Consider the following 23301-nt stretch of genomic DNA (forward strand, 5'->3'; position numbering starts at 1 on the left):
TAGATTGAATACAGCTTCATCCACGAAGCTGTATTCATGAGGCCTAACCATTGAATCAAGCTCAAAGATTCTCTTTATACAACAAACTAATTTTAGTTCTGTAAATGAAATAGTATGATGTATATATGTGCTATCTATACAAGTATACTTACAGTTTTTTCTGAATGCTTAAACCCTAACTGTGATTCCTGTAGCACAATCTCTAAAACTATTCAGACTTATAGCAAAACCACTCACTGAGTTTGCAAAACTAAAGGCACAAAAACTGCTTTGCACTCAGTTTGCAATTTTGTAACACACACTTTGCAAAACTGTAGGCACAATCCACTGCACAACACTCAATTACCAAATTTCCAACACACTCCTAGCAAAAGTATACACATGTATGGCTATCATTAACACTAATTTGCCAACTGTCTGGCACACTTTCACATGTGAAAACTTTTTTAGATAATTAGTTCACTTTGCAATCAGCCTAAGCACTATAATACAGGTAAGCTGTGTGTGCGGAGTACAATGGAGGGAGCAGAAAGAGTGAGAGGTAGAGGAGGCCGAGGAAGAGGACGTGGAGGTGAAGAAGTAGGATGAAGAGGACGACAAGGACAAGGAGGAGCAAGAGGAAGACAAGGAGGGGGGAGAGGAAGATGAGGAGGGGGGAGAGGAAGGGTAGGAAGAGTAAGAAATAGAATTGCTGATGACATCAGAGCTACAATAGTGGACCATGTAATCAACCGTGGAATGACCCTGAGGGTAGCTGGCCAACGGGTCCAGCCTAACTCGAGCCGCTACACTGTAGCAAGCATCATAAGGACATCTTGAAATGAGAATCGGTTAGTACAGTCACTTCGCACAAAGATTTGTAGCACTGCCATATGCCAATGAGAAACACACCAATACCATTGATGTAAAAATACTGAAATTGTTACTTTACAGAATTGCTAGATGACCAGATGCTGGGGGCAGAGGAAGCATGTTCACTGCAGACCAAGTAACCCATATAGTCATTATGGCGATTGCAAATAATCCTATACTTGGAAATAGACACTTGTGTTCGTTTTGATGTGTTTGAATAAACACCAGTACTTGAAGTTTGGATCCCTCTATGCTTATGGATCTATGACAGAAGTATGAGCTCAAACTGACATAGCCTACCTTGTGCACAGAGAAAGCAAAAGCCAGATGTGTTTTGTATTCATACCATCAGTGTGCAGTTGGCGCATTGTGTGCTTAGTAGATGATGGCTTGTGTGTACTGTTTGATACGGAAACACCATTTTTACGAAGGTGTGAAGAGTTAATCTAGCTGTGTTTGCTTTTGCAAGAGAACTACAATGTTTTGATTATTGGGTGACAGGTTTTCTTATTTGTGTGAAGAGTTTTGCAAAATTAGCCAATAGTTACAAAAAATGTGCTTAAGCAATCAGAAAAAACTGTAAGTCCTCTGTCTCCCTTTGTTCATTGTCAAGTCATTTCCCATCTCACTGTGTCTCAAAGGTTAGTGTTATCTGTCATGGTCCTGCGGCCATGACTCAGTGACTTTGTGTTTATGTTCTTTATTGTTATTATTCTCTTTATCATTCATGGGCTGTTTTGGGATGGTTTGTGTTTTGGGATTTTAGGTACTGGGTTCTGAGTTTGTGCTCCCTCTATTGGTCCCTGGTGTTAGTGTTCCCCTGTCTCGTCAGGTTAATCAGGTCCAGCTGTGTCTCCCACCTGTGTGTGATTTCCCAGTGTCTCTTTGTGTACTTTTAGTGTGTGTTTGCCTCTGTTCCTGGTCGCGTCGTCTGTGTTCATACCTGGTGTAATCCCCTGCGTGCTCTCCCTGCTGTTCTCCCTTCATGCTCAGGTTTGCTATTTTTTTGTGTAGTTTCTCCCAGTTAGTTCATCCTTAGTTCTGTTTTACCATCCCCACTTTATATTGGATATTATCAATAAATCACCCTCACACCTGAATAAGTGCTGCGTTTTGAGTCCTCCTTCCGCTCTCCACACGGCCGCTGCCCCGGACCGTGACATTATCAGGATTTTTGGGTTTCATGTTATATTTTCTTCCAGTCTAGGTTTTGTTAGTTCTCGTTCTGTTTTTGTTGTTGTTTATTTTCATGTGTATTGTTGGCCAAAATGAAGACTTGCCTTGTGTTAGATTCAATTCTGCCTCCAGTGCATCTGCTTTTGGGTCCACGCCACAACTCATCGGCTACCCAGCCGTAACATTCCCTTTACATATTTAAGTATGCATGATGAATGAAGCATATGAATGTATGCATGAAGTGAGGTCCAAATTATTTTTTCTAACTAATCAGGCCATTGAAAACCATTACACAGAGACCCTCCAAAAAGGTCCGTTTTTAGAGGGTGAATTGGTCTGTTTGCATAGATTTCAGGTCTGAAACATTAGTCTACTTAAAATGTCTTAAATCTGCATTTTTTTTCTTATGACGGTGGCCTCTGGATGTAGGTGGAGGGTTTAGTTCCTACACATTTCCTGTAGCTTTTCTCTCACAAGCAGAAGATGAATTGTGTTAAATACACTTAAGAAATGAAAGAGGGCGATCCTCAGTGTGTAGGCATTGCATTGTTCTTACACTGAAAAAGTCACGACCATCTCAGTTCAGCAGCTATCTACTGTTACATCACATGTGATGATAGCTGAGAGATTTCCAGTTACTTTTTTATTCATATCACTGAAATATAAACTTAGTACTTTCAGATAGGATAGAAAGAGTTTGACAAGTGACTGCTGACTGATTATCAGCTGATCACACAATGGTTCACGCATGACAATAAGTTGGTACAATACAGTATTCCCTAAATGGAAATGTTAAAACCCAACTTATTAAAGTTTTGTATTTACTAATTAGATTTTTTATTTATTTCATTCTGACTTTCTGCTTTTAATTCGGTTTAGTTTCAGGTAGTTTCCAAAGTGGATTTTCTTGTTTCAGTTTAGTTTTTTTTTTGTTTGATATGTGTTTTATTATTGGATGACTTGGAAGAGTTTGTGTGACAGGTAAGATTTTGAAAAATCAGTACAGACATTACATCTTGAAAGCAGTTGACTTGCAGTCTTGTATCCAAAGTCTCAATGAACGGATTTATGACAGCCTCATTAGGCAAGTTGTGATAAACTCTTTATCAAACTAACATATACTAAAACTAAGAATATTTCCTGCGTTTATTTTATTTTTTTCAGCTTTCTGAGTTCACAAAATTGTTTCAGTTAGTTACATTTTTCAAAAGTCTAGTTCTTATTTTAGTTCATTAATATGTTTTTTTTTCACATTTCAAGTTTATTTCTTATTATTTTTATTATAATCATTATTATAATAAATGGTGGCGATTTTGAAAAGACAAAATCATGACGATCGTTTTCATCAGATCATGTGTCCTATTCTTAAATGAAAGACCAATTAACAAGTGCAAATGAAAGAGCAAGTGTGGCACAGACACATACACAGTTTTTTTTTAAAGTTTTTTTTTTTAAACAAGATGTTCAGTGTTCATCGGCCTGTTATTAAATTTTTTAAAACATTTTAATATCTAAGAAGAAATAAGAGCAACTTTGAGACAGCAAAAATTATTACAAAATTTAAAATAAAATTCAATGAATGTGGATATCCTGAGTGATGTGTAACCAACTTTAAGGTATAAGGGTAAATTACAGCACAATAATTACTTGGGCTCGTAATAAGACCCTGGCCAGAATCAGAAGACACCAAATTCATATGGAACCAAAGTATTGAGCAGCAATAATGACCTGGACACAATGTTAACTTTTGAGTAGCCACTCTTGTATTGTTACGAGGTATAACAGATATTTGTCCAATTTGTACAGATAAAGTATAAAATAAAATAAATAGTGTGCACACTCAAACAAAATAAAAGTACTCGTTGAGACCCTTTAAGAATTTAGAGTTAAGCTGGCGATAGCCAACTTCAAAGGTCCTTGTGAGTGTAACTGGAATGTATGAGTGTGTGGGTGTGTATCTTCTTTGGGGTAGATCGTCCTCAAAGTGGTTGGCTCACCATCTATCACAACCGGAATATCGTCCTGGTCCTTGGACTTTTCTGTCCTCTCCAAAAAAACCTGACCTATAATCCAGGTCATAAAATGTACATTCTAATCAGCCTGTTTCAGATGCACTGTTTAAGGTTAAAATGTAATATCAAAATATTGCATCAACCTCGTATTCATTGCATCAACATCTTAAATCTTATCGAATCTCACAGTTCTCTTGTACAACATTCAATTTCCAAGTATATCAAATATGAGAACTAAACATCTAAGTTGCTCAAATATTTCTCTATTCATGTAAACGTCAATTAAACAGTACTTATGGTAAGTAACCATTGACATTCAAAATACAATACACCATAACAATTTCAGAACTATGTGCAAATAAGCAACAAAATATACATGTGAGTTCAGTTCAGAGGCATTAAAGCAAAGATTTGTATGTGTAAAAAAGATTTGTGTGTGCGTAAAAAAGATTTGTATGTGTAAAAAGGATTTGTGTGTGCGTAAAAAAGATTTGTGTGTAAAAAAGATTTGTGTGTGGACTTAGAAAAAAAAAAACCCTGCAAGTTACAAGTACGGATTTTTGACCCTATTTTTCTTCCCTTCATCTGATTGGTCAATGTCATGTCAATCACAAATGTAACAATCCAATCAGAGAACAGATGGGTTTGGCTGTCGAGGGGCGCTTTTTTTGAACTGCAGGTCTTTGAAGGGAATAAATGCCCTTTTACATGCCAACCCAGCGTTTTCCTTCATCACCACGAAGGAAAACAGTCTGTGGTCGTCCGAGTTTGGTCATTTTTATGTCACAGGTCTACGTGTTTAATACAGGGACTTCCACAGCCTTTTCAACAGTGCTGCGGACCGCGGGGTGGGGGCGGGCAGTGTTTTGGAAATGACAGTCTTCATTACAAAGCTTTCTTCGTTATGAATTAGCATACATGTTTTTATTGAACATTTGAAGAACTAGCTAAAAAAAACAAACTCTTGTAGAGGACATAAAGTCAGAGATAGAAAAGACAAGGAGCAGGTGCATCTAGTACAGGTAGAGCTGCTGCAAAAACCCATAGAGCCCAGCAGCCAGCGTAACAAATTCTGGATCCTTTGCTTTTAGTTAGCAGTTAGCATTAGCAGCGTATCCTGCATCCGATGTGAAAGGACTTTTATGCTGCGCACTGTGACTCACAGCAATGGTCCTGGGTCAGCCCTGACTTTGTGTTAAACTAATCCTAAAGTAATAATGTTATTTCTAACCACTGATATACCACAACTTTTTCCTTTCAACAGCTACTGAAAGTTAGGGGACCTAGCTGCTATCGGATATTTATATAGCGATCCTCCAGCTTCAAACTGTATCACCCTTCAAGGACCTGCAGTTCAAAAAAGCGCCCCTCCGACAGCCAAACCCATCTGTTCTCTGATTGGATTGTTACATTTGTGATTGACATGACATTGACCAATCAGATGAAGGGTAGAAAAATAGGGTCAAAAATCCGTACTTGTAACTTGCAGGGTTTTTTTTTCCTAAGTCCACACACAAATCTTTTTTACACACACAAATCTTTTTTACGCACACACAAATCTTTTTTACGCACACACAAATCTTTTTTACGCACACACAAATTCTTTTTACACATACAAATCTTTTTTACGCACACACAAATCTTTTTTACAAGTACAAAATATTTATGACCACATTTTGAGCCCATACTCCATCAACACCACACTGAAGTGATAGAAGGCAATGATTGGTCAGGGGACTTTGCCCTCGATGTTGATGACTCTGTGGGCTTCAGAAATTGGCTGAACAGCTTGAAAGATTTCCCAGATACAGTTTCGTACTCCCTTCTGGCACTGTATGAGCTGATGCCAACTGAGGCAAAAAAGGAGGGGGTAAAGACAGCCATAGAGAAGTACTGATCTGATAACATCATAGGTTCCTCATACAAAGAGAAATTTTGTCAGCACCCCGATAACCTCGCTTCCAACTGCTGTCCTATACAAGCCAGGAGGGGGCTACTGAATGTGACCAAAATTCAAGCCTGGGATCTGTCAGGAGATACTTGGGGTCCGTCTGACAGGTGAGTAAGCTGAGGTCAGGACCTGCAAGTTGACAGTATGTTTTTAAATTCTCAGAATACCAGGACATCTTGAGTTGTTTCCTGAGTCCAAAAGTGATATAAGTCTTAAATCAATTGACACCAAAATGCAGATAGTTTGGTGAGGGTTAATCGAGCCCCAGCTTGTTTCGATGTGGTTCTACAACATGTACAGATCACAGCCTCTTTGAAACCAGGTTAATCAATTTCACCGTTTTTTTCCCCTCATATTTTTAAATCAGATATTATGTCTGTACATGTGACATTATGTTTTTTAATATTTGGAAACCTGCTGCAAAACAAACTGAGGTAGACTAACTGTGTTATTCACAGACTGCATGGAAACATTCTGCAGATTTATCCAGGATAAACAGGTTAGTTTGCTGTAGTGTGATGGGTTTAAGGTAAAGAACGGTGTGACTGCTGCACATTGGCTGGTCAGAGTTAAATTACATAAATTATATCATAAATGAATTTGAACTTAAGCTGATGATACTACGTTTCATTCACTGAGTTACAACTTTAGAGTGTCTAATATAAAGACAGTATAAAAAGTCTACTGTTAGTGCAGAGGATGGAAATCAGTCCGGACAAATCCTGAAACATATGCTGACATCTGGTTGAATTCAGTTGTGTAGATCCACAAAAAGCAGCAGGTCAGCTGATCACAGCCAGTAAACTAAGAAAATCTACTGAAGCTCTCAGTAGAAATCATTGTGAGTTATGATTCTTTTCCCTACTCTGAGCCACTACAATTGATTTTAGCTTTCCCCCACCTGCTGAATCCCACTTTAACACTTTTTTAACACACTGTGTGCACAAATCCAGCTAGATGCAGTTAATTTGATTGACATAAACAAAACATACAGCCAAAGCAACCCAGGAGTTTATTAAAGCAAAGAAGTGGAATATTATTGAATGGCCAAGTCAGTCACCTGATCTTAACCCGACTGAGCATTTCACTTGATGAAGACTAAACTTCAGACAGAACGGCCCACAGAAAAACAACAACTAAAACCTGCTGCAGTAAAGGCCTGGCAGAGCATTAAAAAGGAGGAAACCCAGCATCTAGTGATGTTCATGAGTTCACGGCTGCAAAGGATTTTCAATTAAATTTCAAATTTAATTCACTTAACCCCACTAAGTGCATGTCTTTAGACTGTGGGAGGAAGCCGGAGTATCTGGTATTTCCTTTCATTTTTATCCATGTAGCTTTGTACAAGGATTTTGAGAACTCCAAGAGTTAATACAAAAGCGTACACTGAGGAAAGACGGGCTCCTCAGCAGCGCAGCATCCGCAGGCCACAGCCAGGCTCCACCATCAGCCAGCAGGCCACAGCCAGGCTCCACCATCAGCCAGCAGGCCCAGCCAGCAGGCCCAGCCAGGCTCCACCATCAGCCAGCAGGTCCAGCCAGGCTCCACCATCAGCCAGCAGGCCCAGTCAGCAGGCCCAGCCAGGCTCCACCATCAGCCAGCAGGTCCAGCCAGGCTCCACCATCAGCCAGCAGGCCCAACACCAGCAGGCCACAGCCAGGTTCCACCATCAGCCAGCAGGCCCAGCCAGGCTCCACCATCAGCCAGCAAGCCCAGCCAGGCTCCACCATTAGCCAGCAGGTCCAGCCAGGCTCCACCATCAGCCAGCAGGCCCAGCCAGCAGGCCACAGCCAGGCTCCACCATCAGCCAGCAGGCCACAGCCAGGCTCCACCATCAGCCAGCAGGCCACAGCCAGGCTCTACCATCAGCCAGCAGGCCCAGCCAGGCTCCACCATCAGCCAGCAGGCCACAGCCAGGCTCCACCATCAGCCAGCAGGCCCAGCCAGCAGGCCACAGCCAGGCTCTTCCATCAGCCAGCAGGCCCAGCCAGCAGGCCACAGCCAGGCTCCACCATCAGCCAGCAGGCCCAGCCAGCAGGCCACAGCCAGGCTCCTCCATCAGCCAGCAGGCCTAGCCAGGTGCCATCATCAGAAATTCCGCTTCCGGGTCCCTCGTGGTGGCCGCCTCGTGCTCTCGCTTCAGTATGCCACCCAAGAAAGGCCCAACACCAGAGGAGGTTGAGGACATTAAAACCTCCCTCGGAGCGCTGTGCAGAGACATGGCAGCAGTCAGGGCGCAGCAGGAGCTGCTTCTGGGGCTACTGGAGGAGGTAAAACAGCTACGCCTCCAAAATGCCGAAAAGGACAGACGGATCATGGATCTCGAGCGGCGGGTGGATGAGCTGGAGCAGTACACCCGTACGAACGACGTGGTCATCAGCGGTATTAAAATCAAGCCGTGCTTGTACGCGCACGCAGTGGCCGGGAACGTCGGGGAGCCCAGCGACGAGGAGACCCGCTCGGTGGAGCAACAGGTGGCGTCCTTCCTCCAAAGCAAGGGGATAGAGATGGACCTGGAGCACATAGAAGCATGTCACTCACTGCCCAGGAGGAGTGACAGACCGCCGGCCGTCGTTATGAGATTTGTCAATCGGAAGAACAAGGTCGCACTGCTGAAACAAGGATGCAAACTGAAAGGCACGGATGTTTTCATTAATGAGCATCTGACACGAAAAAACGCAGACATCGCGAGGAAGGCAAGGCAACTGAAGAAGAACGGTAAAATACAACATACATGGGTAACAAACTGTAAGATTTTCATTAAGCTAAACGGGACACCAGAAGAGGCAAAAGTACTGATAGTGAGGAACATGGAGGATCTGGACAAGTACAACTGACACTAATGTATCGAGGTAATATATAATTCTAATGACAATCAAATGATAAATACACCAACATCTCTAATTACACCAGGAAATGACATGGACATGTTGAAATTAATTCTTCAACAGAAAGTAATTGATTTAGATTGTGAATATAAGGAGCATAATATAATAGATCCAGAAATAGATTCTGGAAGTAACTTTCTCTCTACTTTTGTTAAAAATTGTAATTATTTCACTCAGGAACAATATGAAAAAGAAATTAACCTAGACGGGAAGCTCTCATTAATTCACTTTAACAGCAGAAGTATGTACTCTAATTTTGATTTCATTAAGGACTATTTGCAACAATTTTCTCGCCCCTTTAGTATTATAGCCATCACTGAAACTTGGTTCAATGTCGATAAAGGAATAGATTTTTGTTTGAATGGATATGATTTAAAATACATGAATAGATTAAATAAGGCGGGCGGCGGGGTTGCTATATATGTTCATAACTCTATAAAATATAATGTTGTAACAACTATGTCTATGGCTATTGATGGAATTTTGGAATGTTTGACTATTGAGATCATGAATGAAAAAAAGAGAAATGTTATAATAAGTTGCATATATCGGACAACCAGTTCAAGTATTGACACTTTTAATGAATGGATAGAAAAAACGTTTGCTTCGGTGAACCAAAAATTACTATTTATCTGTGGTGACTTTAATATTGATTTGCTAAACCCAACAAGGTTAAAAGCCATTGATGACTTTACTGACACGATGTACAGCTTATCACTATATCCAACAATAACAAAGCCAAGCAGAATAACATCACATAGCGCCACTATTATTGACAATATTTTTACTAATGTCATGGATTTCCAAATTAATAGTGGCCTGCTTGTCTGTGATATAACTGACCACTTACCAGTTTTTACTTTGTGTGACTGTGATTTTAAAAAAATAGATACCAAGATCATGATAGCAAAGCGAACAATAAATGAAGAAGCAATTCATGCCTTCAATTTCGATTTAGCACAACAAGATTGGAGTTCGGTGTATGAAGAGTCAGATGTGGACAAGGCTTATGACAATTTCCTAGATATTTTTACTATGTGGTACAATAAACATTGTCCTGTAAACGAACACATGACAAAGAAAAAAAAAGATAAAAAGTCCTTGGCTCACAAAAGGAATTATTAATGCCTGCAAAAAGAAAAACAATCTGTATAAACAGTTTATCAAAGTAAAAACAAAAGAAGTGGAACAAAGATATAAAGCATATAGAAATAAATTGACTGATATTATAAGAACGAGCAAACAACTTTATTATAGAAGAAGATTATATGAAAATAAAAACAATATAAAAGGAACTTGGGATGTGTTATGACGCACGCCACGCCGCGAGTCTGCACGTGCCTGTTGTGACCAATCCTATTCGCGAGGCACTATTATATGCCTTCCGGGTTGTCGCCTCGAAACGACGCGGGGGAGAGGCGTTAGCGGATGGAAGCAACAGGTACGTGGGGTGAGCGCTTTTCGCTGTTTACTATCTTGACTTGTTTTTGAATTAATTGTGGATTGCGTTCAACAGTATTTTGATACCGCCGCGGGTAGATGCGTGGGGCTCGTATGTGACATCGCACGTAGTGAATGGTGAGTTGAGCCTGAATGTTTGTTTGTATTTGTAACCTGTATCAGTATGCCAGTGCTATTAGCTGATGGGATAGCTAAGGGTGAGGCCTACTACATTACTACTACTCTCACTTTACGTGGCTGTAGTTTTGTTATTAGAGATTGTTATTTATTTTAATTTATTACAATGGTTGGATATGTATTTGTTGTATATTGGTATTTTCTCATGAACTTTATTGTGTACACTGGAACTAAAGCTAGCTTGGGAAATTTAGATGAATTTTGCTAATAGTGGTCCTGTGATTATAGTGCAGGCTAGTGGTGCCCTGGAGAGACCACAGCGACACCACTACTTTGGATGGCGAGCTAGGCCCAACGAGCCAGAACCCCAGCTACAACTTCCTGCGGTCTGGTAGGAGGCTGCTGCGGCCTACACTCTCCCCCCCCTGGTTTTCAGTCCCCCAAATCTCACTTTCGAGATCTCAGTCTTGGAATCTCAGTTCTGATCATCACACTTCCAATTTCAACCTGTTACAGACTGTCATACGCGTTGGATTTATATCAATCATGAAATAGCAACTTTATGGACATTGTCTGCCGGGGGTTGGAGGAGGTTGCTGCACCACTGTGCAGCGGATACTTTACAAGCTTGAATTATGTTTTATCTTTTCCTGTCTGCAGATTTGTAAATATTGGTATTTGGTAATTGCACTTTATTTTCACTATAAATAATAACTGTAATCACAATATCTGTGGTTGTATGTTTATTGTACTTCACTCACCTCCTAGAGCCGAATCTGATATCTTCTGAATTAGCCCAACTACTCATAACCAACTTAAATTTTTTTAGCTTATGTACTTGCTACATAAGACAAATTAGTGGCGAACCAGCCAGGAGGTTGTGTCAAGTATAATATTGTTGTGTACATTCAGTCTCACTATCTCACCATATTACTATGAACATGGACTTGTTGGAGTCATTAGGTGTTAAAATACCAAACGCGGTATTGGTCAGTGGCGTCCCCGCATATGAGGTTGAGGAGGTTGAAGATTTTCTTCTCCAGTATGGTGCTATTGAACGCTCCGTGCCAATAAACTCACCCGGTTCTGAGTTTAATAATATGCTCGTCGTTGAGTTTAAAACAGGGTCTGCTTTTGATTTATTGGGTCCGATTCTGCCATATACATTTAAGCCCTTAAATAATGAATATCATATAAAAAGCTTGTCTAAAATCTATGCGGCTACTGTCGGGTGCACAAAGACTAAGACTTATTTAGCTGACTTAAGACAAGTAGCAAAATTGTCTGGTCAGGATTTTGCTGAAGTTCTTCAAGAACTAATGACCCAAATAAATGGAGCTGTTTCAGAACTGCACCCAGGAAAACCAGAAGGGCTCAAGCAGGAATGCACTGCCGCATCTGAACACAAAACGGCTGCCACTCCGGATCAACAAACCCACAACATGGCTATTCCTGTCACTTCTTCAGCTGCCCTACATCCTACAACAACAGAAGGACATTCTATCAGTATGTCTGCAGCTGAGTTAAATCCACCTGAAGTACAGAAGTATGTTGTGGAGCATATAGTAAAGAGCGAAGATGTAAACATACGTTCATCCCATAGGCTGCGCAGGTTTTCTGGGAGACTGCCACACCCACAGCATGAGGTGGACTATGATACATGGCGCTCTGGAGTGGATCTCATCTTAAAGGATCCAGCCATTTCAGAACTGCGAAGATCCAGACACATCCTTGATAGTCTTTTACCACCTGCAGCGGACATAATCAAGCACCTTAACCCCGACCTACCAGCAGAGACTTATATTCAACATCTTGATTCTGCTTATGGAATTGTACAGGACGGGGAAGAACTTTATGCGAAGTTCATGGACACACTGCAAGACTCGGGTGAGAAACCATCCGGCTACCTACAGCGACTTCAGGTGGCCCTGAGTTTAGCTGTCAAGCGGGGAGGAGTCAAGCAGGGTGAAGTGAACAGGCACCTGCTCAGCCAATTCTGTTGGGGATGTTGGGATAGTAACCTTATCTCTGAGCTCCAGCTGAAGCAGAGAAAATCCAACCCACCTTCTTTTGCAGAACTGTTACTCCTATTAAGAACTGAAGAAGACAGAGAAGCTAGCAAAACTCTGAGGATGAAGCAACATCTGGGAACACCAAGACACAGAGTTGCAGCTCAAGCTCAGTTCGCAGTAGAAGAAGAAAGGGGGGTCTGTGCTGCATTGTCCACTCTCACCCAGCAGATGGCGGAGATACAAAAGCAACTTGCCGCCTTAACTGCCTCCCAGTCTCACCAGTCCTGTACTCCTGTTCCAAAGCAGCACCAGAAGCAAAGAACGGATACACAGGGGACTATATCACCTAACCCCAAGCCTGGTTTCTGTTTCAGGTGTGGGGAAGATGGACACATTAGACCACAGTGCGAGAACAGACCCAATTCTGCATTGGTCAATGCAAAACGCAAACAGTTCAGTGAAAGGAAACCAAAATGGCAGAAGCGGAATTCATCAACTGGACATTTAAACTAGATACAGTTCCTGTAATGGGACGTACAGGAACTGTGCAGGACCCACATTGTCCCGCAAAGGAGGAAAGGAACAAGGAGGAAATTGTTCACTGTGTAGACCTACACACTTGTCCGAAGGCAACCACAATGTTACCTCATGGGTTAGTTGGGTCAAGATGCACAACAGAGGTGACCCTAGCAGGCCATCCACAGAAATGCCTGCTTGATACAGGATCACAGGTTACTACAATACCTGTATCCTTTTACAACAATCATCTTCATGAACAACAAATTCAACCACTCCATGATCTTTTCCAGGTGGAAGGTGCTGCGGGTCAAACCATTCCATATCTTGGATACATTGAGATTTCCGTCAAGTTCCCCAGAGATCTTGTTGGTGAAGAATATGAAGTAACAACATTGGCTCTAGTTGTTCCGGACGTACACCCTGACGTCCCCGCCACTGTGCTAATTGGGATGAACACCCTGGAACCCCTGTATGAACAGCATCTTAACCAGCATCCGAGCTATCAGCCTAGCACTCATGGGTACAGAGCGGTGTTGAAAACACCCCACTGTTTAGCCAGAGTGTTCTCCTACAGCATCCTGCTTCCACCTTACCTGGGGGTTTGTGCGTCAGCAGTTGTCTCATCAACTTCCCTGTTCTTTCTCCATACAAGGTTCCCGTGGTTATTACAAATGAGTCGGAGCAAGATACCTTCATTCCACCTCACAGTGTCATTGCGGATTTGGAAACCTACCACTCCATCTTGTCTGAACATCGCGTGACCCATCTTCCAGTCAGGAACACTATCACCAGCCTGAATTTTGATTTTGGTGATTCCCCACTGTCACCTGAATGGAGGACGCGAGTCATAGGCAAGCTGAATGACATCTCGGAGGTCTTTTCGCATCATGACTTGGATTTTGGATGTACATCACCTGTCAAACATCATATTCCACTCCATGACAATACACCGTTCAAGCAACGTGCCCGGCCAATCCATCCACAAGATTTTGAAGCTGTCTGCCGTCACCTGCGTGAGCTTCTGGAAGCCGGCATTATAAGGGAATCATCGTCTCCTTTTGCTTCGCCTATCGTGGTGGTCAGGAAGAAGAACGGTGAGGTCCGGCTGTGCATAGACTACCGGAAACTAAACCTTCAAACCATCAAGGATGCATACCCCTTACCTAATTTGGAGGAATCCTTTTCAGCACTCACTGGTTCTAAGTGGTTTTCAGTACTCGACCTGAAGTCCGGTTACTACCAGATCCAGATGGAGGAGGAAGACAAGGCAAAGACTGCTTTTGTGACTCCTCTTGGGTTCTGGGAGTTTAACCAAATGCCTCAAGGTGTCACCAACGCCCCAAGCACATTTCAGCGCTTGATGGAGCGATGCATGGGGGACCTCCACCTAAAGGAAGTGCTCGTTTTCCTTGATGACTTAATCATCTATTCAGACACTCTTGAGGAACACGAACGAAGGCTGCTGAGAGTCCTGAACCGGTTGAAGGAATATGGGCTGAAACTGGCACTGGAGAAATGTCGATTCTTCAAAAAGTCTGTAAAGTACTTGGGTCATATTGTCTCTGAGGAAGGAGTTCAAACAGACCCCGAGAAGATAGAGACCATCAAGACATGGCCGGTTCCACAGACTTTGAAACAATTGAGGTCTTTTCTGGGCTTTGCTGGCTATTACCGCGGTTTATAAAAGACTATTCCGTCATTGCCAAACCACTCAATGACCTGACTCGTGGATATCCTCCGGTTCAAAGATCAAAGACCCTGAAAGCTCGCAAGACATCCACCTACGGGCCAAATCAACCCTTTGGTGAGAGGTGGAATACCAACTGTCAAGTTGCATTTGAGACCCTGATTGAGAAGCTTACAACTGCCCCGGTCCTTGGGTTTGCAGACCCGTCTCGTTCATACATTCTGCACACCGATGCGAGTGTGACCGGACTTGGAGCTGTGTTGTATCAAGAGCAAGAGGAGAAACTCCGGGTCATAGCTTATGCTAGCCGCGGATTGTCGCAGAGTGAGAGCCGTTATGCAGCCCACAAGTTGGAATTCCTCGCCCTTAAGTGGAGTGTGACCGAGAAATTCCAAGATTACCTGTACGGGGCAGATTTTACAGTGGTGATGGACAGTAATCCATTGACCTACGTTTTGACAACAGCTAAACTGGACGCTACTGGACACCGTTGGTTGGCTGCATTGTCAACGTACTCCTTTAAACTTCTGTACAGAGCTGGCAAACAGAATTGTGACGCTGATGCGCTCTCGCGACGACCTTACTCCTGCTCCAATGATGAAGTTTCTAATGACCATGAACTCATTCGTCAGTTCATTTCTCAACACACAGCTGATTCTGATGTCCTCTCAGAAGAGACTGTGAGAGCAATCTGCCAAAGTCATTTGGTCAGAGCCACACGGCCGGGTGACTGCGGTGAGGTTGGCTTCACACTTGTCGAGTCTTTGTCAGTTCAAATGGATACTATCCCTGACAGTTACTGTTCCGAGGACTGTCATCAGCTGCCTGTCGTTTCTACTCTTAACATCAAAGAGAAACAACACTCAGATCCCTGCATTCGGGAGCTTATTCACCAGCTTGAGACGGGGGAGAGGGTTCCACCACGAGCTAGAGCTGAGCTCCCTGAACTTCCGTTCCTGCTCAGAGAATGGTCCAGGTTGGAGCTGGTGGATGGAGTCCTGTACAGGAGGAGACGGGACAATGGAGACCTTTCATACCAGCTTGTCCTTCCAGGGGAGTTGCGACCATCAGTCCTGAAAATTCTCCATGAGGATATGGGCCATATGGGGATTGAACGTACACTTGACCTTGTCCGTACGAGATTCTACTGGCCCAAAATGGCAAAGGATGTTGAGCAGAAGATTAAGACTTGTGGCCGCTGTGTGCGCCGAAAAGCCCTGCCGGAAAAAGCTGCTCCACTTGTCAGCATAAAAACATCTCGACCCCTTGAGCTTTTGTGTATGGATTTTCTTGCTCTTGAGCCTGACACTAGTGGCACTCGTGATATCTTAGTCCTGACTGACCATTTCACTAAATTCGCTGTTGCCATTCCAACACCCAATCAAAATGCAAGAACTGTGGCCACTAATTTGTCTTATGTAGCAAGTACATAAGCTAAAAAAATTTAAGTTGGTTATGAGTAGTTGGGCTAATTCAGAAGATATCAGATTCGGCTCTAGGAGGTGAGTGAAGTACAATAAACATACAACCACAGATATTGTGATTACAGTTATTATTTATAGTGAAAATAAAGTGCAATTACCAAATACCAATATTTACAAATCTGCAGACAGGAAAAGATAAAACATAATTCAAGCTTGTAAAGTATCCGCTGCACAGTGGTGCAGCAACCTCCTCCAACCCCCGGCAGACAATGTCCATAAAGTTGCTATTTCATGATTGATATAAATCCAACGCGTATGACAGTCTGTAACAGGTTGAAATTGGAAGTGTGATGATCAGAACTGAGATTCCAAGACTGAGATCTCGAAAGTGAGATTTGGGGGACTGAAAACCAGGGGGGGGAGAGTGTAGGCCGCAGCAGCCTCCTACCAGACCGCAGGAAGTTGTAGCTGGGGTTCTGGCTCGTTGGGCCTAGCTCGCCATCCAAAGTAGTGGTGTCGCTGTGGTCTCTCCAGGGCACCACTAGCCTGCACTATAATCACAGGACCACTATTAGCAAAATTCATCTAAATTTCCCAAGCTAGCTTTAGTTCCAGTGTACACAATAAAGTTCATGAGAAAATACCAATATACAACAAATACATATCCAACCATTGTAATAAATTAAAATAAATAACAATCTCTAATAACAAAACTACAGCCACGTAAAGTGAGAGTAGTAGTAATGTAGTAGGCCTCACCCTTAGCTATCCCATCAGCTAATAGCACTGGCATACTGATACAGGTTACAAATACAAACAAACATTCAGGCTCAACTCACCATTCACTACGTGCGATGTCACATACGAGCCCCACGCATCTACCCGCGGCGGTATCAAAATACTGTTGAACGCAATCCACAATTAATTCAAAAACAAGTCAAGATAGTAAACAGCGAAAAGCGCTCACCCCACGTACCTGTTGCTTCCATCCGCTAACGCCTCTCCCCCGCGTCGTTTCGAGGCGACAACCCGGAAGGCATATAATAGTGCCTCGCGAATAGGATTGGTCACAACAGGCACGTGCAGACTCGCGGCGTGGCGTGCGTCGGGCTCGTATGTGACATCGCACGTAGTGAATGTGCAGGCTAGTGGTGCCTGCACATTCGCAAGACCAAACAGATTTTTCTGTTTTTTACTGAAAAAAAAAAGAAAGAACTTTGCAAAGGGATCAATTCAGCATGATGACAACATCTCCCTTTATAACCGTCATGTGGATAAAATCTTTGTCTATTTAGTCCCTTGAGCAAAGCATTCAGCTGTTTTTCTGTCTGTTACATATCAAAAGTACACAGAGGTTAGATGAGGTGAAGCACAAATTTTCCATCACAACATGTACCATGTTCTTTGTGTTCAGTTTAGTTAGTATTTATAAGCAGGGGTGCACATAAGTGGTCCACAGGTGCGCAGGTGTTGTCAAAATAAAAGACGCGCGTTTGCGTACATAAGATTTTCTGCAGGAGGACAGACATTTGTTTAGAACTCTTAAAGATGTCGAAGAAGCAAGCTCCTTTAAGCAATTACTTTGGTGTTCCTCCACCTCCAAAGAAATGTCAGAAGGAGTCCGAACCACAAAAGAAGTGCGTATTCCCGGAAAAGTGGTTGCAGGAGGTGAGCTTGTCATGGTCCTGGGTCAAGCGACCCAGTGTTTGAGTTTATGTATTTTTTTGTACTTCTGTTGTGCCTTAGCTTAGTGCACCTAGTTAATTTCTAGATTGCTGTTTAGTCTTGTTCCTTAGTTGTTTATGTCATCTTCCCCTGTACTAAGTCTCCCTGGTTCATGTGTCACGTCTGCGTGGTTATGTTTAGTTCATGTCATGTCTAATCTCCATGTTTCCTGTTTTACTTTGAAAGTCTGTATTCAATGTCAGTGTATTCAGTTTCACCTCTCCTGTCCTGTCGTTATGGTTCATGTGTCAGCTGTGCTCCCATGTGTGACCACTTCCCCTGATCATCCCTCATGTGTATTTAGTCTCTGTGTTTCATGTAGTCTGTGTCGCGTCATCTGTGTTCCCACCCCCTGTGTTCCGTATCTCCAGCCATAGCCTTTCCATAGTTTATGTCCAGTTTAGGTTTCTGTTGAGTTATACTCTTATGCTGCCCTCACTCTGGTTTGTTCCTTTTCATCAGCCATAATAAAAGGCTCGCTTTTGTTTAATCCACTCCTGTATCTTTGCTTGTGTTCGCACCTGGGTCCACCACACACATTTCCGCACGGTCTGCCTCCGCAGATCATGACAGAGCTGGCTTCAAATAAATGATGAACGCACAGAGATGTAGTGCAGAATATGCCGTGAAAATCCCACTCTAGCGGACAAAAACAGTGCCTTTTATATGTACGCAAACGCGTGTTGCAACTTCTTATCTGGTGCGCGTCTTTTATTTTGACAGCGAATGCGCACCTGCGGACCACTTATGTGCACCCCTGTTTATGATGTCATTAGTGTGCGCCACTGCCCTCTCTGTGAATTATGGGAACAAAGTGTGAGACAAAGACAAAGGCACGCAGGCTTGACACTGTGATGGGGGAGAAAGAGACATGGGGACATAATGGACTGGGGAGACAGAGAAGGAACACGGATCACGGAGACAAGAGTAACTAAATGTGGATCGCAGGGAAGGCACAGTAACAGAAAACTAAAGACTAGAAACTGAAAATAATATATGCAGAAAACAACTAAAAGAACCAAAACTATGAATAATGTGAGCATGTAAGAGTTGTGGAAGGTCTTTCATCTGTGTGTGTATAAAAGAGATCAGGGCGACGGCCATTGTTAGAGACCACTCCATATTGCAACATGTTATTAACCCCACTACGAAAAGACGCTCACCAGGTGTTTGCAGTTCATTTAAAATTTCCATGACACCCTACAATTGCCCTGGGATACTGTATGTGAAAAAATAACATTCATTGTTTAAAAACATTTAAATAGTAGTGTTAGTTACTTGGATACTACAGCTACTGAATCTCTGTCCTTGTTGTTAATTGCTGACTTTGTATAACTGAGTGCTCTAATCATTTCTGTTCTTGGATCACTATACCTCTTATAGGAATAGCTACATTATGAGACCCTTACTGATAGTACCAAATGTTTTTGCAGGTGTTGTCACATTATTTTTCACTTTTGAATGTAACTAAAGTTTAGCAGGACACAAGTTGCTGTTAAACTTGGACTTTTGGTTTAAAGCAAGAAGTTTTGTCTATGTTATTACTTGAGAAAATAACTAAAAAGGGGGATAATGTGATATTCACAAGAGTTGTTGTATCTTGTGTGAAAAACTACCCTACCTAGTGGACACAATAGGAACAGAAGAATAGAAAAGAATCTACAGAGAGGCACTGTAATGATCACATGTACAGTATCTGTGCTGCAGTCAGCAATAAAGTTTGTTATGTTGTCACCATGGTCGTCTTCTGATAAACACCAGAAACACTACAACTGTTAAAGACAGCAATCTGTGACTGTAGGCATCGATATGATGAGTATCAGCAAAATTCTGTTGTGTTAACATTTGTGTTTCTCACAATGAGTTTTTAAAGTAAAACATACAGAGAAAAGAATGCAGTGTTTACTGTAATAACCACACAGGTTAAGAGCTGTTTTACAGCCCAGTCAGATTTGTATTTTGCTAACAGCCCTGACACTTCCTATGTGTTTGGTTGACTTTTAAGTTTTCTGGCAGTTTGTGTCAGGAGATTTGTTCCACACACTGTTAAGCAAAGCTAAAAACTGGCATAGCGTTAAAAATATATATTTAAATGAAAAGACTACATGTGTTTTCCTTCTTTATTAAAAGTTAACATTAATCACATTTTCATGGGGTAATTTTGACCAATTGTAACAGTTCATTTCTGGCATATCTTTAAATCATCCTCTACTGAACCATGAAAAAACTTTTCCTGAACTTTATCTTGTAACACTGGAATAATGTTTTACTCTAACTGTACAGATTGGTGTACATCAGTTCAACGCTGGGCTGTGCTACAATAGTCAGAAGGTCAGAAGGAGAGACTGACATCCAGGGAGAAGATTGTAAGAGACGTGGTTTATAAGATAAGATAAGATAACCTTTATTAGTCCCACACGTGGGAAATTTGTTTTGTCACAGCAGGAAGTGGACAGTGCAAAAGTTATGAGGCAAAAATTAGAATACAATAAGAATAAATACAGTACACAACTGTACAGAATAGAATAAAATAAAATACTATATACAGTAGAATAAAATAAAATAAATATACAATAAGATAAAAATAGAACACAAATACTATATACAACTGAGTAAAAATACAACGATGACAGAAAGGATTATTGCACTTAGTATTATTGCATATGTATGGATGTGTGTGCTTGATCAGTTAAAGTCTTTATTATGGAGTCTGACAGCAGTGGGGAGGAAAGACCTGCGAAATCTCTCCGTCCCACACCGTGGGTGCCGCAGTCTCCGACTGAAGGAGCTGCTCAGTGCTGTCACAGTCTGCTGCATGGGGTGGGAGATGTTGTCCAACAGGGATGACAGCTTAGCCGCCGTTCTCCTGTCACTCACCACCTCCACTGGGTCCAGAGGGCATCCTAGAACAGAGCTGGCCCTTCGGATCACCCTGTTCAGTCTCTTCCTGTCCCCAGCAGAGATGCTGCCGCCCCAGCAGACCACACCATAAAAGATAGCAGAAGCCACAACAGAGTCATAGAAGGTCTTCAGGAGTGGGCCCTCCACTCCAAACGACCTGAGTCTCCGCAGCAGGTACAGCCTGCTCTGCCCTTTCCTGTAGAGGGCGTCTGAGTTATGAGTCCAGTCCAGTCTATTGTTCAGATGAACACCAAGGTACCTGTAGCTGTCCACAGCCTCAATGTCCATACCTTGGATGTTCAGTGGTTGCAGTGGAGAATGCTTGTGCCTGCGGAAGTCTACCACCAGTTCCTTGGTTTTACTGGCGTTGATCTGGAGGTAGTTCAGCTGGCACCAGTCCACAAAGTCTTGGGTCAGACCTCTGTACTCCTTGTCGTCCCCATCAGTGATGAGGCCGACTATTGCAGAGTCATCAGAGAACTTCTGCAGGAAGCACTGGGTGGAATTGTGGGAGAAGTCTGCAGTGTAGATGGTGAAGAGGAACGGAGCCAGAACCGTTCCCTGTGGGGCCCCCGTACTGCAGACGACCCTGTCCGACACACAGCCCTGAGTCCTCACATACTGTGGTCGGTCGATGAGGTAGTCCAGGATCCAGGTAGTGAGGTGATGGTCCACTCCAGAGTTCACCAGCTTGTCCTTTAGAACCGAGGGAAGAATGGTGTTGAAGGCACTGGAGAAATCAAAGAACATGATTCTCACAGTGCTTCCAGCGGTCTCCAGGTGAGCGAGGGAACGATGTAGGAGGTGAATGACGGCATCATCCGCTCCAATGCCAGGCTGGTAGGCAAACTGAAGTGGGTCCAGTGATGAGCTTATTAGGCGCCGAAGCTGAGCCAGGACCAACCGCTCCAGGGTCTTCATCAGGTGGGATGTCAGAGCCACCGGCCTGTAGCTGTTGAGGTCCTTGGGGCGTGAAGTCTTTGGCACTGGTACAACACAGGAGGTTTTCCAGAGCTGTGGGACTCTTCCCAACCTCAGGCTCAGGTTGAAGAGGTGCTCCATCACCCCACACAGTTGGTCCGCGCAGGACCTGACGACCCTCGAGCTGATGCCATCTGGACCCGCTGCCTTCTTGCCATTAATCCTCCTCAGTTCCCTCCTAACCTGGGTGGTTGAGAGAGACAGGCTGGAGCCTTGTGTTGAGTGTGTATTGGATGCTGCAGTTGGGGGTGGGGGGGAGTGAGCAGGGTGAATAGAGGAGGTGTACATGTACATTCAGAATGATGTACAAGCAGGTATGGCATAGTGTAGGAGGATGTGATCTGGTGTTGTTTCTGTGATCAAGAACAGCAAACACATTACAACTTGAATACAGATTAAGGGGTAATATAGCTGACATTAAATTCCTTCACTACAAACCTGCTAAGGCAGTGGTTCCCAAACTTTTTTTTACTAGGCCCCCCTTGGTTGTACACAAAAATCTTGGCGCACCAACACATCCTCCAACCACACACATCCATATTTTGTTTTCAAACTCAATTGCAGTTTATTTCACACCTCTAACCTTTTGTAAACAAATAAACAAAAGTAAACTGCAATAAATTACAGGTTACAATAATATAAACTACTAACTCTTTTAAATAACCAAAAAAAAGCATCTTTATGGTGTAATTATTTTAAGTGTAGTTGTTTTTTTTTTTACTGTGTAATAATATTCAATTATTACCCACCCTATTTAGACGGGTGGGTAATAATTAAGCAAATAATGCACAAAACATTTTATCATGGTGGAAGGAAAACAGCAAAAGTAAGAGGGAATTAATGACGATGTAGAAACAACAGCACCAAGGCCCAGGCATAGTCCAAAAGCAAACAAACAAAAGAGCTCACGAAAGGCGCAGAGGCCCCGGCAACAGTCTCGAAAAAGTTCAGGGGGCCGGCCCGGAGGCTGACGGCACAACAGTCCAAACCCGGGCAGGTCAGGGGGGAGGCCCGGAGGCTGATGGTCCAAGAGCCCAGAAAACAGGTCAGGAGGCCGGCCGGGCGGGAGGCACCGGCGGCGACGTAGTTCAGGGGGCCGTCCATGACGGCGGCATCGGTCAAGGAGCCGGCCATGACGGCAACGACGTCCAGTCATCGGCTGGACCGGACGTGCAGGACGAGCAGGCCGGACAGGACGTGCAGGACGAGCAGGCCGGACAGGACGTGCAGGCCCAGACGGCATGGGGACCCCAGGCGCAGACGAAGCTGAACACTCCAGCAGAACCAGTTTGCAGAACAGATGAAGTGGGTATGATGTCCGAATGTCCAGAGTCAGAATGCTCAACAGTTCTGTTGTGGCGGCGGCCAGAACGCCGTTTCCTTCGGGATGAGGAAACAGGAACCGGTGGAGAAAAAGAGACCCCCTCCTCATCCTCTGACCACATAGCTGCCAGAAAAAAGGCAGGTGAACGAGAACCCAGCTGGTGTGGGGAGGGAGAGGAAGTCCGTGGCAATGTTGAGACAGAAGGAGAGTATGTGTTGTCCTGGGGTAACGGTGGGGAAGATGTAGAGAGTGAGAGAGCAAGCTCACCAGC

At 43.3% G+C, this 23301-nt stretch overlaps 1 protein-coding gene and 1 long non-coding RNA gene across 3 annotated transcripts in view; both read left to right on the forward strand.

The window, feature by feature from the left end:
* LOC309708186 overlaps window positions 1–23301 on the forward strand; it is a 114373-nt gene that overhangs the window by 52491 nt on the left and 38581 nt on the right. The window lies entirely within an intron of this gene.
* On the forward strand, window positions 10256–13507 carry LOC309709002 (paraneoplastic antigen Ma3 homolog). 2 transcript variants are annotated; one of them, XM_082537422.1, is made up of 3 exons: window positions 10256–10320; window positions 10396–10457; window positions 10746–13507. In XM_082537422.1, exon 3 carries the CDS (start codon window positions 11393–11395, stop codon window positions 12980–12982), a length of 1590 nt encoding a protein of 529 aa, XP_082393548.1. In that variant the 5' UTR covers window positions 10256–10320; window positions 10396–10457; window positions 10746–11392; the 3' UTR covers window positions 12983–13507. The 2 variants fall into 2 exon arrangements, with proteins under 2 accessions (XP_082393548.1, XP_082393549.1); XM_082537423.1 differs by lacking the exon at window positions 10396–10457 and having other exon boundaries at window positions 10271–10320.

Source organism: Aulonocara stuartgranti (genome assembly GCF_965226115.1).
Source record: "Aulonocara stuartgranti genome assembly, chromosome: 6".
Lineage (NCBI taxonomy): Eukaryota > Metazoa > Chordata > Actinopteri > Cichliformes > Cichlidae > Aulonocara > Aulonocara stuartgranti.

What these genes read in the sequence shown, in the direction of transcription:
- LOC309709002 (XM_082537422.1), top strand. Translation starts at nt 11,393, where the DNA reads ATGAACATGGACTTGTTGGAGTCATTAGGTGTTAAAATACCAAACGCG.